At 38.6% G+C, this 17,492-nt stretch overlaps 1 protein-coding gene across 1 annotated transcript; it reads right to left on the reverse strand.

Annotated features, from left to right (window-relative positions):
* Positions 1 to 681: 681 nt before the first annotated feature.
* kif28 (kinesin family member 28) lies at positions 682 to 16,869 on the reverse strand. Its single transcript, XM_038291079.1, has 27 exons — positions 16,779 to 16,869; positions 15,337 to 15,528; positions 15,136 to 15,186; positions 14,908 to 15,060; positions 14,668 to 14,703; positions 14,416 to 14,535; positions 13,133 to 13,240; positions 12,129 to 12,283; positions 11,936 to 12,047; positions 10,355 to 10,422; positions 10,107 to 10,249; positions 9,912 to 10,033; positions 9,661 to 9,751; positions 8,240 to 8,300; positions 6,339 to 6,462; positions 6,081 to 6,216; positions 5,882 to 6,000; positions 5,698 to 5,805; positions 5,166 to 5,260; positions 4,825 to 4,963; positions 4,687 to 4,757; positions 4,484 to 4,618; positions 4,247 to 4,413; positions 3,854 to 3,948; positions 2,789 to 2,921; positions 2,555 to 2,691; positions 682 to 2,073 (listed from the first exon to the last, which is right to left on the reverse strand). The coding sequence occupies exons 1-27, from the start codon at positions 16,854 to 16,856 to the stop codon at positions 1,915 to 1,917; spliced, it is 3,108 nt and encodes a 1,035-aa protein (XP_038147007.1). The 5' UTR covers positions 16,857 to 16,869; the 3' UTR covers positions 682 to 1,914.
* Between the last annotated feature and the right edge of the window lie 623 nt (positions 16,870 to 17,492).

Below are 17,492 nucleotides of genomic sequence, written 5' to 3' on the forward strand. Positions count from 1 at the left end.
TCAGGGAAAATTGTGGAAGACGAGAACTTGCACTGAACAGAGACTAGGAACTGGGTTAATGTAGTCAGGAGAAAGGCCATTGCACTGTCAGAATCCTAATCCCATAGGACTGATGTGAAATTTGTAACAATCTGAAACTCTGTCTACTATCTTGGACTTCAGCTATTCTCATCTGTGTGGCTTCTTAGATAAACATGGACCTCTTCTTTCTTTAATATATTTTGTTATACCATCAACACTCCATGTGTAGAGGGACACATGGACTGAAAATGTTTTCCTTGAAATTATCAAAAAGTGAGCTAATGTCTGTGCACAACTTTCATGGGATTTGAATTATAACAGATGTTGGAAATAAGATCTATTTAAACCAGGGGGAGTCCAAGTCCAGTCATTGAGAGCTGCTAACCTGCGGCTTCTAGATGAATCCATTCTCCACTAGAGCTGCACCAAATGAATGGCTCATTAACAAACCTCTGTAAAGCTGAATGCCAATTAGGAAATTCAGTTGTTTTGATAGAGGATGCATCTGAAACTAGCTGGACAGTTTAACAAAAAAGGACTTGGACGACCCAGAAAAAAGATGGGTTCTCAAACTATCACTGGTGGTAACCAGATGAATTCCTTAGAGACATTTCTGACTGCCAATGAGTTTTTTTTTTTTAAACCATTTAGACAAGCAGGAGAAAATGTAGAAGTACCAGTGCAAACTGGTGATGTGCTGCTTATGCTTCAATCATTTAACTCTAAAATACCTACCATAAATTCAGTGAATTTATTTTAAATGAATGTGAAAAATTGCGGACCTTAAAAGGATCGGACTGAAATCTACCTAAAAAAAAAAGCCTTCACTCGTCTTAAAAATAGTTTATTTAATTTAGAAAAAAAAACCATGCTGAGTACAAGACTGACAGGTATATGACTAGATCTTTAGGAGTGTTGTAATATTCAACCCTGTACATGTTTGCCTTCAGGCCTGCCTCAATGGGTGTAGATAATTGGCAGAGGAACATTCATTACATTTTACTGGCTCTGACATTTTATTTTCTGCTTGTAAATCTAACAAAGAACCTGTAAATATTGGTTTTACAGTTTAACTCCTTATCCTTTGACCTTTAACCTACCTCACCTTTACCTTCAGCCTTCTCTTGTTCTATATTCACATCATTGGGTGCTTTCTCCTAAGAGAAGAAGTGCTCAGACACAGTAAATTGTGACCGCTCGCTTTGTGGTTTAAGTCTACCTCTTTAGTTCAAACACCTAAACGTACATCTGCCTCTGATCGTCTTTGTGTACTCCGTTTCTATCACTAGCAGCAATTAAAAACATAAGAATCAAGACTGAGCAAATTCTGAGATTGCTGTTCAACAAATGGGCCCAGTCTGCTGATCTGCCTTCATCTACTTTGTACATAGATTTCCTGTATGATGACTGATCTGCCTTCCGTTTCTGCTCCTATTTACATTTTTTGGACCTACAGCAATTGTCTGTACTTTATCATAACAGGCTACATGCATAACCAGAGTGCTTTCCTCTCAACATGGGACATTTTTATTCGGGGGGAGAAAAAAAAACATTCACACTGGTCTGTCTTTATAAACCACTAACAGTGAAGCATGAGGGGAAAAAAGCTCAGAACTAAAATGGCTTAAAACTCTGAGGGTAAAAATGTTCATTGTGATTTTTAATACTTAATTTATTTGCAGCTGTACTGATAAAGCTTCTTTTTCATGCAGTCTAATAAACATTTAAGACTTGAATATTTTCTGTGTCGTGATTGACATCTCAACACTTTTAGAATCATATCTGCATGTGACTGAACAACAATACTTTGATTAGGAACCTCAATTGTGCTGGGAGGTAAAGATAACTGGTACTTACAGTTTGAATATCATTTTAAATCAACAGAAAGCAAAGCTAGGACCAAATGCCTGAACGTTCTCTTTTGCGACGTACAATGGCGGCAACGTCTTGTTTGAGCTTAGAGACACTCTCCTCCAGCAGCTCTGAGAAGTCTCTCAGCAGACGACACTGCTCGTCCATAAACAGCCTGAGTCCAAGCAGGTCTGACTCCTCCTAAAGGGCAAATGCAAAATCAGGTTATAAAAAAATTAACACAGCCGAACAGCACAGCACAAAAAAGGCAATTTAATTGCAAACATGAAAACAAGATGCTCTGTAGACAACAAGAGCAAAATATGCAACATTAGTTGAAGTGATAAATGGGCTGTACTTGTAAAGCGCCCTTTGAAGTCTGTGCTTAGCTCCCAAAATTCAGTCATTCACACACATTGATGGTGAAGCTGCCCTGGGGCTCACTAACAGAAATGAGGCTTCCATACACTGACGCCATCAGGGCCTCTGACCACCATCAGTAGGTAATAAGAGGGGAAGTATCTTGCTTTAGGACCAGGTGATTGATGAATCGAGCTAAGGTTCGAACCAGGAACCCAACAATTGCAGGACAATCCCTACATCCTTTGCAAAACAGCGTATAGTTTGAACAACCGCCAACAGTTTTATTCATGCATTTCAGTTAAAAGATGCGTGTACATACACTGGGTCTGTGTCTGCGCAGGCGCTGCAGATGACCCTTTACAGAAGTCATACTGTGGTAGAAAACTTTCAGGGCGCGTGCAAATTCTGCATCACAGCTGGGACGCAGAGAGCGACCACGTCCATTCTCCATTCCTCCTAAAACCAGAGAAAGAAAACATGCACTGTATGCCTACAGGAAACACTGCAGATCGTAAACAACAAAAAGTGTGTTTCTTGTGCATTTCTGACTTACCGTTCCTGGCTGTGTTGAGTTGTTCTTTCAAACTCTGATTTTCTTTCCTTAGTGATTTATTAAGACTCTTTAGTTTATTCACGTCCTGTTGAAGAGCTCTGACTGAACAGCTGAGCTCAGCAAAGTCATATAGCTGCAGCATTAAAAGCAGTATTAGAGTGGATTTGTAGGCCTCGGTTTTCGCTTTCCCAATTATTCCTATATTTTTTTTCAAATCAGACAATTTTATATCACAAAGGAAAAAAATGTATCCGACCAAATGTAGTACTTTGTGTAAAATTGTAAAAGTTTGGGTTAAATTTCATTCAAATAAAACTAAGGCTACAAGTTTCTGAGCCACAGAAACCATTATTCAACAAGTAAACCAGCAGTCAGGCCAGATTATTGCCACTTTAAAATTGTATAAATAATGTTCAAGTAAACATGGAGGAGGCTTAACAATCTAAAAAAGCCCCAATCTAAAGTAATTTAGGAACGGAGGTGGAACAAATTAATGATCATTTAGAAGAGATGTTTTTTTTTCATGGTAGTTGGCAGCAGATGTGAAACAAACGGCATTCAAGAAAAACATCAAGATGACATTCAAATGTCAGAAAATGGGTGAATAAAATGAAGTGAAAAAAATGGAAAATCGTGAGGAAGTATTCTCTTAAGCTAAAAAGGTTTAAGTCTTGCAGAAGGACATTGATCCAAAAGGCACCAGGTTCCCCAAAATGCCTGGACTCAAAAACTCCAATGTGGATCAAATAAAATGAACCTGTCTAAAAAGGTTGGTAGATCTAGATAGGTTAGATGGGACAGGTTAAGGGACAATTATTTATCAGAGAAAATACAGGTAGTTTTTTTCTACTTTCAGTTTTTTCATTTTATTTTGTCTTCGCTCAATATAAGAATTTGAGTGTGTAACTAAATTATTAAGTGTTTAAAGGAGCTAAAACAAGAAATATGGAAACATACAGGCATGTTTTGGCTGTTGCAAGCATACAAAAAGTGAAAAAACAAAATCTAATCTAAATCAACATTTTGCCCCAAAGCATTTATGAGATCATTTAATGTCCAACTTACTGCAGCTTCTGGTGGACTCGACACGTCGAGGATGAAGAAGCCCTCTGTAGTCATTCTCACAGCTTCCAGTGATGAATTCAAAGGATTACAACCCTCTAACATAGGAAAACAATGCAGTATAGCAGTTTTTATAATAAATTCATATACAGGATAATGCATAGATCAATAAAAAAAAAAAAAATTCATAAACATTTTTATCCATAATTTTTTTTAAGTGAATGTTATTTAAAGAAGCTTTCCATTCTCCTATTAGCAGCCATCTTGTGGTATAGCTGCCAATTAATTTTATTCAATACAACTTTTTCAAAAACCCTTTAAGAAATTGTGTGTCATACAGTGTGCATGGTACTTCATTATGGCCCATTTAATGCTGCAATCCTTTTCCTTTCTTACCTTGTAGACCCCAGAGCACAAGCACCACAGCACTGCTTTGCAGGTAGTCCAGCAGATGTTGGGATGTTTGGAGGGAGGTGAATTGAACCCTATGATCTAACAGAGGGTTGATGTTATGCCACACAGCTGGAGTGTAGAGTGGCTCGCTGCAATCAAACACCCTGTAACTAACACAGAGGAGGAAATTAAGAGATGTCTGGGTCCTCATGATGCTTTACATATTTCCTTTAGCCTCACCCAATTTGGATCCCACGATTCCGGGCCTCCCTGATCCAGCGAACCCCACAGCACTGCTCCAGGACAAGTTGAAAGTCCAGCCGTCGTCCCAATATTTCAGACGGGTCAATCAGGATGTCGTCCTCTCCCAGCGGACTGGAAAGTAGCATTCCTTAGAAACACCTTCCTGTGTGCTCTATTGTAAAAGTATGTTTGCGTCATACTGTGCAGAGGAGGTACAGGGGACGAGCTGAGCTTGTAGAATGGCCTCCTCTGTTCCCTCTGAGCCCAACACCTGCAAACACAGTTGGATTCAATGACACAGACGGTTCTATACATTTGTATGAAGCAAACGTGAGTACCTCCAGTTGCTCTTCCAGAGGAATGCGGAAGGCCAAAGACTGAAGCCAGAGGTGAGCAGTTCCCAAAAGTACAGGCTCAACTGGATCCCAAAATGGGTCTTTATCTCTGGGTACCACAACCGCTGGAGGATCCTCTGCTCTCTAACACCAGCAAACACAGTAAAAGTTGAGTAACTGCTCAAAAATTGAAATAGATGCTTGTGCACATATTTTTATAAATATTATTTTCTCTCCTGATTTGTCACCTTCAATTAAATGTGTTGCCTATGCACAGTTTTAAGCTTAAGTCAAAAGAAACATCTCTGTATTGTGAGAAACATGTAAATGTTATCTGCAAACACACATCGTCCTCATGCTGGGCAGCCTTGAACTGCTGATAGAACTCCTCCATTAGAAACTTGCGGTTAACAAACTTGGCTTTTGACCACATCCAGACCTGCAAAACATAAGAAGTCAAATTGCTGATGAAGATTCTCTGTCATCCAGTTCATAGTCATTCCGTAAAAGTAAAAAAAAAAAACAATCCACTGGACTTGGTTTCTAAGATTTGAAGACGTTTCGCTACCTCTCCAGGAAGCTTTCTCAATTCAAATGTGTGGATCCGCAGTGAGTTTGAGTCTTTATATAGACAAGGCCTTGTATTGCAAAACCGATAGGTTTCCTTTTGCATGTTTTCAAGCAATACAAGGCCTTGTCTATATAAAGACTCAAACTCACAGCGGATCCAGACATTTGAATTGAGAAAGCAAGTCCAGTGGATTGTTTTTAAAACTTTTACGGAATAAGAAGTCAAACCATTCAGAAATGTCTTTCAGCAACCAAAAAAAAAAAAACTTTTACCAGTGTACTCAGAGAACGGAGAGGAAACGCTACCTGTTTGCTTCCTGCTGAGGTCACTCTGACAACAATATCTTTCTGCAGATCGTGACCTCTAGAGTCCGACAGGGCCAGATTTTTTATTTCAAGCTTAAATTCCACCCCCTATAAATTGAGAAATCCATTAACAATTACTGATGTATGGGAGTGTGAAGAGTGACAGCAGGGGTCTACAAGTTACCTTACTCAGCTCCTGGCTCATCTGATTGGCCTCAGCCACCATGGGCATCAGCTTAATGTAGTCATAGAAGACCACCAACAGACTGGGATCTGCCTGGCTACAACCAGTGGGTGACTCACCTTTACAAAGATTAAAAAACAAAAATGTCCCACATAGAAAAACAACACATTTAAATCTAAAGAGTGATCCTGTTACCTACCCAGATGAATGCCTTCTGCAGCAGCCAGCTCTGACTGGAAGTAATCATAATCATAGCGACTCCAGTCCTCCCCACCCCTCTCAGAAGGATAACCGATGAACAGGTAAGTAGAGTTAGAACCCAGAATGAGACGGTCCTAAAAGAAATGATTGGGAATAATGTCAACCTTTCAGATTTGATCCATTTTGTAGAAAGTTTCTTATATCGTTATATCTAATATCCACCACAGATGAATAATAAATGTGAACAAATGCAAACCAAGTGTTGCAGCTCAGTCGCCTCGTACACAGAGTTTCCATTGATGATAACTTTTGACCCCGTCAGTGGAGTCAGCGTTACCCTCCGCTGTTCGTTCCTGAATACAGCATGACGCTCCTGAATCCTAGCACACAAACACATACAGGTGCTGGTCATAAAATTAGAATATCATGAAAAAGTAGATTGATTTCAGTAATTCCATTTAAAAAGTGAAACTTGTATATTATATTCATACATTACATACAAACTCATATATTTCAGATGTTTATTTTGTTTAATTTTGATGATTACAAATGACAACAAATGAAAATCTCAAATTCATCATATCAGAAAATTAGAATATTACTGAAGACCAATAAAAACAAAGGATTTATAGAAATGTTGGCCAACTGAAAAGTATGAACATGAAAAGTATGAGCATGTACAGCACTCAGTATTTAGTTGGGCCTCCTTTGGCCTGTATTACTGCAGCAATGCGGCGTGGCATGGAGTCGATCAGTCTGTGGCACTGCTCAGGTGTTATGATAGCCCAGGTTGCTCTAATAGTGGCTTTTAGCTCTTCTGAATTGTTGGGTCTGGTGTATTGCATCTTCTTCTTCACAATACCCCATAGATTTTCTATGGGGTTAAGGTCAGGAGAGTTTGCTGGCCAATTAAGAACAGGGATACCATGGTCCTTCAACCAGGTACTGGTAGCTTTGGCACTGTGTGCAGGTGCCAAGTCCTGTTGGAAAATGAAATCTGCATCTCCAAAAAGTTGGTCAGCTGCAGGAAGCATGAAGTGCTCTAAAACTTCCTGGTATGTGGCTGCGTTGACCCTGGACCTCAGAAAACACAATGGACCAACACCAGCAGATGACATGGCACCCCAAACCATCACTGACTGTGGAAACTTTACACTGGACTTCAAGCAACGTGGATGAAGTGCCTCTCTTCTTTTCCTCCAGACTCTGGGACCTTGATTTCCAAAGGAAATGCAAAATTTACTTTCATCAGAGAACATGACTTTGGACCACTCACCAGCAGTCCAGTCCTGTTTCTCTTTAGACGCTTCTGACGCCGTCTGTGGTTCAAGAGTGGCTTGACACAAGGAATGCGACAGCAGAAACCCATGTCTTTCATACGTCTGTGTGTGGTGGTTCTTGAAGCACTCACTCCAGCTGCAGTCCACTCTTTGTGAATCTCCCCCACATTTTTGAAGGGGTTTTGTTTCACAATCCTCTCCAGGGTGCGGTTATCTCTCTTGCTTGTACACTTTTTTCGACCACATCTTTTCCTTCCCTTCGCCTCTCTATTAATGTGCTTGGACACTGAGCTCTGTGAACAGCCAGCCTCTTTAGCGATGACCTTTTGTGTCTTGCCCTCCTTGTGCAAGGTGTCGATGGTCGTCTTTTGGACAACCGTCAAGTCAGCAGTCTTCCCCATGATTGTGTAGCCTATAGAACTAGACTGAAAGACCATTTAAAGGCTTTTGCAGGTGGTTTGAGTTAATTAGCTGATTAGAGTGTGGCACCAGGGGCCATCAATTTTGAACCTTTTCACAATATTCTAATTTTCTGATATGATGAATTTGAGATTTTCATTTGTTGTCATTTGTAATCATCAAAATTAAACAAAATAAACATCTGAAATATATGAGTTTGTATGTAATGTATGAATATAATATACAAGTTTCACTTTTTAAATGGAATTACTGAAATCAATCTACTTTTTCATGATATTCTAATTTTATGACCAGCACCTGTATCATTGTGAATGTTAAATGAAAATTAACTCTGTTTTTTGGTGTGTTTTTTTTAAAATCACATTTAAATCATCCATCTCTCGTGTCACTCTACCCATCTCAGCTTGCTGGTTTCTGTTTTTTTTTTTATCCCAGACTGATAAAAACAAAAACTTACCCTAAGCCCTTGATAGAAATTGATCTGGGGGAAGAGTCACAAAGCCCGATGTCCCACACACCTGGAACAACAACCAAGAGTTTCAACCTACTATTTTTGTTTAAACCTCTCCTCTGGTTTATTATCCTTATTTAAAAAGGGACACATAGCCTCTTTGTGTAATTTGCCATCTGATGTTCCTTCGTATCCATCCTCCACTTTAAGTTAAGGTAAATTACATCATCTTCTGCAATACAAGACTTTATATTTCTGTCCCTACATGGCTAAAGTTCCTTGCAGTTTAAACTTAAGGATCTCCAGGATACAATTGTTCAGTGTTGGCTCCAGTTTACTGAAGATCAGACAGAGGTCATCATGCAAGGTTAATGATCCAGGTGAAGCTAGACTCAAACTATAAAGGTCAGAAGGTAGAAACTTATTTCTTGTAGTTCGGAACATAGAGTAAAAAGTTAAAATTAACATGAACTACTTGAAATTAAATCAGCCCAATCCAAGCTTAAATATTGCAATAACCAATAACTGTGTGCATCTACTTCTGGTAATTTAGATTATTAGAAAGGAAAAACTATTATCTGTAATGGAAACTAATACTGGGGCTCCCCTTAGATGTGTAGATTTGACTCTTGTTCAGACTTTACACCAATAACTGCTGTAAAAATATATTATAATCAATAAATAAAAAATTGATGATGCAGTTTTACTAACTTCCCTCGATGCACTAGAAAACCCTGTACCTAATGCTGAGTTAATGAATAGAAAGAATGATAGACATGTAAAAATGATTGATGGTCATAAAAACTGCCCATAATGAAGAAGTCCATTAGGTGCTGCTTTATGAAAAATGGCGTATCAGGTAATCCTAGAACTGAACATGGAACATAAATCATCTTGAAATTGTCTGCTCATTTTAGATTACTTTTAGGTTCTAGTGGCCTTTATTTTGTTATTTTCTAAAGTATGGAGACAAAAAAGTGGGTTAAAAGACAAGGGAGAGACATTCGACAAAGGTCACAGGGCCAGGACTCGAACACATGGGTCATGTGCTCTACCTCCATGCCATAGCAGCACCCCCGTCTGCTCATTTTAGTGTATAATTTCAATTTTAAGGATGATGCAAGACAAATTTCAGATTTACTAAAGAATATTATTTTTCAACATTATATATTTGCATGATCCCTTCACCCGTTACTGTATTTTTTTCCTCAGGCTCATCAGTAATGCTGCTGCCAGAGTCCTGATGAACATGGGAATAAGATCCGTTTATACATCATATCTGTACATACAGTCGTGCACTGACTGTTAGTAAAAGGACAGATTACAAAACATTTTGGCTGCTCTATAAAGGATTGGGTGGTGTCTGACCTAAATAACATTTATCATATAAGGCAGAGTACATCTTATATTTAAAAGAAAAGACCAACCTTCCTGAATAAAAAGCTTTACCACCCCCGACAGCTGAGCGTCCTCATTGATGTTCAGGATGTAGGGATACGTCTGCATCATCCTCCTCTCCTGGTGTCAGAGACAAGAACACAAAGAAAGAAAGAAAGAAAGAAAGAGAAAGGATCATTAAAACAATGAATCATTTTTGCCTAAGATGATAATCACTAAAAGCCCATTTCTATCCTCCAAATGTATTTATTTCACAGCTCCTTAGAAACTGTGTTTGCACCTGTGTAATACTGGCATACTGCTGCTCCCAGTCTTTGAGCGCCTCTTGCAGGTGCTGTTCCCAAAGGGTCTGGATAGCTCTGATCTGGAGCTCGTTCTGGGTCAACAGCTGACGAAGTTCCTCTGGAAACAGCTAAATAATAAATGGGACCACCAACCATGGCCTATGCCAGGTGAATGGTGCTCCGATTCTTACTGGATTCGTCACTGGCTCTGCGCCCTTCCTGCTCCATGCGGCTCAGTTTCTGTATCAGTCTGGCATTCTCAGCCTTTAGCTCTTTAACAAGGCGTTCAGTGGGGCTCTCATTCACCACTGCCCTGTTTTGGATACGCTTTGCCCTGAAGAATAGATGTTAATATGCCAGTGTGTTAGAAACACGAACCATTCATTTTGATTTCCAAACAAATCTTAATTTCCAATCAAATTCTAAATGATTAATGTACCTTTCAGCATAGCGCAGGGTAGAGAGAGACTCCTCATAGCAGATATCTGCAGGACTTAGAGTGGCAATCTTGAAATACATTTTGCAAAACAGTTTATCACATTTTTTTTGCATAAGTATTCACACTAGTGCATTTTTACAACTGTCAAAAAAAATAAAATAAAAAAAAAAACAGATAACTGAATTACAACGAAAATTGTTTTTATTTTTTCCCAAAAAGATTTTAAAGTGTGGAGGGCATTTATATTAATGTCTTCTGGTCCAACACTATAGAGCAGGCTTCTCTAATGATGGTTAATGTGATAGACCTAAGGAGAATTTAGAGAAGCCAATTAACCTAACAGTCATGTTTTTGGATTGTGGGAGGAAGCCAGAGTACCCAGAGAGAACCCACGCATGCTCAGGGAGAACATGCAAACTCCATGCAGAAAGACCCGGGTCCTACTCTCTGCGCTCCTGAGCAGCCCTACATTTCTTTTTACTCGGAAGCAATTGTCCATTTTATTAGGCTACATTACTATACATTATGTGACCCTTTAAAATTTACATCAAGAATACAGAAATGAATTTCACAACTTGTAACTCAGCTCCAGTTCCTGCGGCCGGCATCCTGCAGCTTTTGGATGCGTCTGTTGGTTCAATGCATCTGAATCAAGTAATAAGATGATTGAGAACTCACTGCATACTGAGGAGGTAATTCAGCCATTCGATTCAGCTGTTGAACCGAGGATATTTCTAAAGGTTGCAGGATACTGGACTTTAGGAACTGGAATTGGCCACCTCTGCTCCAACAGGTTTACCTCCAGTCATTACTTTGTACATAACTCACTCCAAAAACGTGTAAGCCCACAGCATGGTTCTGCCCCCACAATGCTTTATTGTGGATATGTTGTGTTCAGAATAATAATCAGTGTTAGTTTCTCTTCAGTATTTTGGATGTAGAAGTTCAGGGCTTGTTTCATCTAACTGAACCACCATATGTTTTTGCATCCTCTAGACTGCTTGTGGCAAGATGCCAACAGGATATTTAAGGTCTTCCTGCATTAGTGGCGACTTTTTAATAGTTCTGTAAAGGACAGATATGTGGAGTGCGTGATCAATAGTGTTTGCTTTATTAGATTCTCCAGAGTGAGCCGTTGGTCTCTGCAGCTCTTTGAGTTTCCACAAGCCTCATAGCTGAAACTCTGGTCGAGGATTTTTCCTTTTGTCTGGCCTGTCATTTTAATGGACGGCTGTGGCTTTAGGGGTTCTTTTTGTTTTTCAGAGCAATTAGGTCAGTGCTGTGAGACTTTAACAGCTTCAGATATAGTTTTATAACCTAACTGTCCTCAAAAACTTCATCCCCTGTCCATGTCTAATGTGTTCTTTGCTTTTCCTGATGCTGTTTGATCACTGATGTTCTTCAACTAACCTCTGAGGCCTTCACAGAATAAGGTTTATTTTCAGGGTATTGAAGGGGATCGAACAAAAAAATTTAATATTTCTTATTTTAAATAAATCATTCATTTTGACAACTTTAACTGTAGTTTTGGACATCTCATGTCGACCAACTCTCTCTCATATCTCTGAGTGTTTAGTTTACCATGACAGTTCGACTGTTTCCCCCCAGTGCAGACTGCAGCAACTTGGTGAGAACCGAGTCTCTGTAGGGAATGTGGACCGCCTTTTTTCCCACAGCAACATCTGCTAGGGCGCTGCAGGGTGAGAAAGAATGTGGAGAAAACTGACAGATTCTGCAACATGAGAGAAAAAGGAAATCCAAAGAAATAGTCAACCTGATGACGTTGCCCAGAGTGGTTAGGCTCAGGTTTATGGCTGTTCCCTCTTTGAGTCTGTCTGCTTCAGAGCCGGAGGATCGCTGGCGCTCGCTGCCAGCCAGGTCCACCAGGTTGATGTTGGACTGCTTCGTGATGCATTCCTTGGAAAAGATCTAATGAAGATAGTCGAGTCATAAAACCATTATAAATAAAAGTTACAGAAGGGAAATACAAGGCTAATAATTAATGTTATCAAAGGCTCGATTTTGAAAAAAAAAAAAAACAGGAATAAAAAGTAATCACCTCTTCTAGGTAGTTTAAAGTTAAAACTTTCTCACATTTGAAAAGCAAAATGAGACAATGCAAGCGCTAAACACACGATCAGAAAAAAAAAAAAAAAATCCTATCCTGAAAAAAAATATTGAGATTGTTATATTTTAAAGTGTAGCTGGGACAAAAAAAAAAGAAAACTGAACATACAAGAAAAAGTAACAAAAATGATGTAAAAGTAAAAACAGGTAACAATTTAACAAAGAAATACAATAAAACAATTAGGATAATAAAAAAATTATCAAACACCAACTTTTATAATAAAATTTGTTAAAAATGTTACATATAAATGTCAGTCTGAAATAATTGAAAATATATTGTGCGATTATCTTAGTGTTAACTGAACAATGTAATTGGCTGGGTTTCCATAAAACACTGCTTTCTACCAGATGGCATTACAGTCAGCTGAGTTGCTAAATAGTAGAAACAGGATAAACTTCCATTAAATGTAGCTGGATATGAATCACATAATTTAATATTGTTAGTTTGGGTTGGATTGGGTTTAATTCGATAAAACTGGACATGGATTAGTCCATTAAGACTAGAGGTGGTTTGTACAGTTTGCTCCAATTGGCACACACAAACCTGAAACAAACTGACTAAATGTTATTTTAGACATCAAATCAACGGCTCAGACCATTTCCTCTCAAAGTGGTTGTTCATTGGTTCTTTAAAGCATGAAAATGTTTTACCTGTTTGAGCTGCAGAATAATGAGCATGTGAGAACGGCTGCTGTTGGCGTTCATTTGAGTGGCAGCAGTGGTTCGGGTCCTGGTCCCCTGCTCCATCAACTGCTCCACCTACAGTGGAGTCAGATTTATTTATAAAACTAACTAAGAAACAACCCAATTGAATGAGCTTGTTGACTATGTTTACATGCATTTGCAATATAATCACAATTAAATGAAACACAAAATTTAAATCTTAGATGTGCTTCCAAGTTTGGGTCATGTTACATTTTCTCTTCAGTCATTCAGTGATGTTTGAATAAATAATAACAGGATTTGCAACAGCTAAAATTATAAATTATATCTGGTGCTTGAAAACATTTTAGAATAAAGTTTTCATTCAAAATAAGAGGTTATAATAGTAACATTTTTCTTAAATTAAGTGTATTTACTCTTAATTTGATTGGGTAAATAATATGGTTTGCAAATGGATTAAGTATTTTTAATCTTAAAATAAGATAATTAGATAATATGCACTATTTATTTATTTATTTTAAATGTAAATTGTCTTGTTCCATCTACAAACAGTCTTATCTCCTAAATGAATGACAAATTGCACTTATTTTAAGGAAAAAGAGATTTCAATTTTTTGCAATGGACTATTGTTTGCCGCTTTGGTGAATCTATGATTGACTTTAAAGCTTCTTGAAGAAAGCTGCAGACCTGCATGTAGCTTGATAACTTACACATTGCTTGACAAGACTGCATTTGTTGAGCCTGACTTGGCCTTTGTGAAACAGATAAACCAAGGATGCACGGTTAATGCTTGCTCCAATCTGACTTTATCTCTAGTCTTGGATTTCTAAATTTTGTGGAACAGCTCTGCAGGAACAAATATAAAACACGGAGGACCCTGTGCTCCAGAACTGGAGTTGGAAATCCTTAATATAGATCAAAATGTTACATTTTGTTCCCTTCTGATCAGAGTACCATACACTGTATGTGAGGATCAATAGTTGTCCTGGTAACCACCGGAGCCTTGGGTTTCTGTAGTTCCTCATGAGTTAAAAGGACCCCTTTTGTTGCTTCTCTCATTACAGTAGCAGACAGGTTTTATTATTGAAGTGACTTCTGAAGACAGTTGGTGGTATGGATTTTAGTTTAGGCCAATCGGGTAAAGGGGCTTAGTAACCCTAACACTTTTTTCCCTTCAACTTCAGTTATATCCCACATGTTAATCATCTGCAAGCTAAACTAAGGAATAAATTAAAGCTCTAATAACTGTTTTGTAACAAACTGTCTTTTACCTGCAGAGCATTTTCACAGGGGATTTTACGAAGACCTTCAACATAGAAGCCCCTTTGCAGCTCCTCCCTCACTCTAAGTCCGGCTGCAGTGCGAGACCCCCGAGATAACAGGTCGACCACCTTTAAAGAAAGAAGATCGTGAGAAAAATAAGCTTTGCAGTCAGTGCAGCAAAAGCCCCACTGACAGTAAAGCTAGAGTGCCAGTAAACTTTAAAAAGCAGTAACTTCTTTTTCAAAAAGCCCCATATTTACCTGCTCATTATAGATCTCCAGCATACTAAAAAAGACCTAAAGCACACATCAAAAAAGATTTAGAATTAAATCATGTTTATTCTCTTTTCTGCTAAACACTACTATATTCCACACTGTCCATTTTCTCTGTCAGCATGGAACATGTATCAGATTTACAGGAAAAGGAGATGAAGACCAACATCTGTGGGTAATATAACCACCATGACAGTAAGTCTAGCCATGTCCTGTTAAACGCCTTACCTGACACTTTCTGTTTTCTTGGTTTTCTCTGATTGCCTCAAACAGTCGATCACATAGTTTAGGAACCAGGCCTTTGTTAGGCCCGTGGCCCACCATTGAGTAACTCTTCCCTGATCCAGTCTGTCCGTATGCAAGCAGTGTGGTGTTGTAGCCCTTTCAAGAGTTGATTTATTAAGCCAATTTATGCCCAGTGACATTATAGGTAACCTAAGAGTGAGAGGTTCCTACCTGCAGGGCGTTCTCCAGTATTCCCACTCCAAGATCCTGGAAAACACTTTGCTAGGATTTCAAAGATTAGCTGCCATTATTCATATGCTCATCTATGCAACCCTGACTTTAAAGGCCTTTTAACCAAAATTTTGCTCAAAATTTTTTTCTCTGTCTGGTAAATATTGGTCGTCTGTCCCACCGGGTCACCTGGGAGCTCACCTGGTCAGCGTATCGTCCCCCTGGCTCTTCAGGAACAAAGAGACCAGTGTGGTCTCTGGTGAAGCCGCTGTGGGACCAGTAGGCATAATCAAAGCAGAAAGAACGTCGGTTGTGGGAGTCACGAGGGTCCTGGATGCTGATGGAGGTTGACACCAGAGAGATAACACAACGGCTGCCTGCATCCCTCTCTCTCTGAAATATAAGAAAAATATGTAAATCTTAAACTCAGACAAGTGGCTTCAGTGATAAACCAAACACCATCCAATTCATCATATGATGACCTTAAATATTCAAGCCTTTAAAACTTTACAATGGTTCTGAAGAAGCAGCTCTGGTAAGATGAGACTTAAAGTAAACATTTTTTGCAATACGCAAAGTGGTATGTGTGTAGAAAAAAAACAGCAATGCAGTCAGAACAAATTATCCACAGTAAAACATGGTAGTGGCAGCATAATGCTAAGTGAAAGCTCTTCTTTAGCACAGTTGAGCCTGGTCAAAGTGACAGCAAGAGGGGTTGATATAAATGGTAAAAATGGCACCAATATGCAGCGAGACAAACAATGTTTTTTTATTAAAGGATGTATGTTTTTATTGACACCTATTAGACCTATAGCAGCGCTTTGTATTTTTGGCAAGATTTTTAAAACAGCTGTTATAACACTGTCCACTAATCGGACCAAGTTTAAGTTAATTCACAAAAACTTGGCAGAAAAAGATTGTGCACATGCAAAGATGGTAAAGACATACTTCAAAGGGACTGCAGCCTGCATCTCATAGAATAAGGCTAAATTCATTCTGCAAACATTTGAAAATATTTTACTTAAACCAACAGCAAAAATAACTTCACTGTATTGTACAAAGAGAATTATGAGAAATTACTAATTTATATATATAGCCTATAGTTATCAATGGACCAACAAGTTAGCTTCAATATCCGCTGTTATTAAATGAACAGAAGTGTGTCCATCAAACATATATTCATTTTAAAATGAAATCAGGTCTGGCCTCCAAAATCTCCTAAAAACAGTAGAATATGGTCAAATAGCTCAATCGAACATTTCTAAATCTAATATTCTCAACTTTTATCAAACCTACCTTCTACTTGGGTCATTCCTCTGCCTGTCCTGCCTGCTCACTGCTCCCACTGTCACACCTGTTCTGCATTTGCTCATTAGGCTGCTGCCTAATGAGGATTTTTTCCCTTGCCCTTATATCTTATCCTTGTTAGATATTTTATTCTACATGATGCAGAAGAAATTTGTTATAATATAGTTAAAATACATATCTTAGAATATGTGCCATGAAAGTCTTATCTATGTTTTCATAGCCCATTTCTCAGTTAAATAACATCCTCCTTTACAGTACCTGAAAATAGGGGCTTTAGACACACCTATGCAGGAACATCAATACTGAAGATAGAAACTAAAAGAAAGCATACTGACCTTGTTGAATGGGCGCACTCTAACCGCCACTTTGACGCAGTCCTTCCTGAGCATGTCTGAGGCCTTGGCCCTCATCATGCAGCTGCTACAGACGGGGACAGACTGGCTGAGAGATCAGCTCCCTGCAGCAGAGCATCACAGGCTGTATCAGTTACACAGGAACATGTAGGCAGCCAGGATCACACAGTTTGCATGTGGAGATAAAGTTAAACTGCACACTTTGTGTTTTATTCTTGATCAGTAATGAACCCATTGGATATTTAATGTAAGAAAACAGTCCTAAATTATATTTACCTTTTGTTTTTCTATTTGTTTTTGTTGTAGAGCCGGCTGGTCCTGGTTTTACTTTCACCTGATCTATCAACATGAATTATAAAACACCTACTGTTAGACTAGCGTTTAGGCTTCACATTATAACTCAGTTCAGTTTACTTTCTACCTTTCAGACCAGTTACTTAAACAGATGATTGGATTCACTCATCACTAGGAATATTTGAACTTCTCAAAATTTATAATCTGCTTTATGGAGTAGTTAAGTTTCTGGCTGTATAATTAGCTGTAAATAAGCAAATGTAGTTAGGGGTGTTAAAACCCATTTTAAAACTTTAAAATCGTCCATGTATCACCGAGTTAATCTATACATTTATTACCTTTTATTTTGGACTTGATATAAAGATGAGCCCAAAACTTGCACAAAATGACCAGCAGGTGTCC

The sequence above is a fragment of the Cyprinodon tularosa genome, unplaced genomic scaffold, assembly GCF_016077235.1.
Source record: "Cyprinodon tularosa strain WSP-4 unplaced genomic scaffold, ASM1607723v1 ctg293, whole genome shotgun sequence".
NCBI lineage: Eukaryota > Metazoa > Chordata > Actinopteri > Cyprinodontiformes > Cyprinodontidae > Cyprinodon > Cyprinodon tularosa.

Excerpts from the sequence above, each read along its gene's own strand:
- kif28 (XM_038291079.1), bottom strand. The coding sequence starts at position 16,856 with ATGATGAGGGCCAAGGCCTCAGACATGCTCAGGAAGGACTGCGTCAAA. Across the intron at positions 15,529-16,778 it reads GAGTGCGCCCATTCAACAAG|AGAGAGAGGGATGCAGGCAG; the intron begins GTCAGTATGCTT and ends CTTATATTTCAG. Across the intron at positions 4,414-4,483 it reads AATCGTGGGATCCAAATTGG|TTACAGGGTGTTTGATTGCA; the intron begins GTGAGGCTAAAG and ends CCTCTGTGTTAG.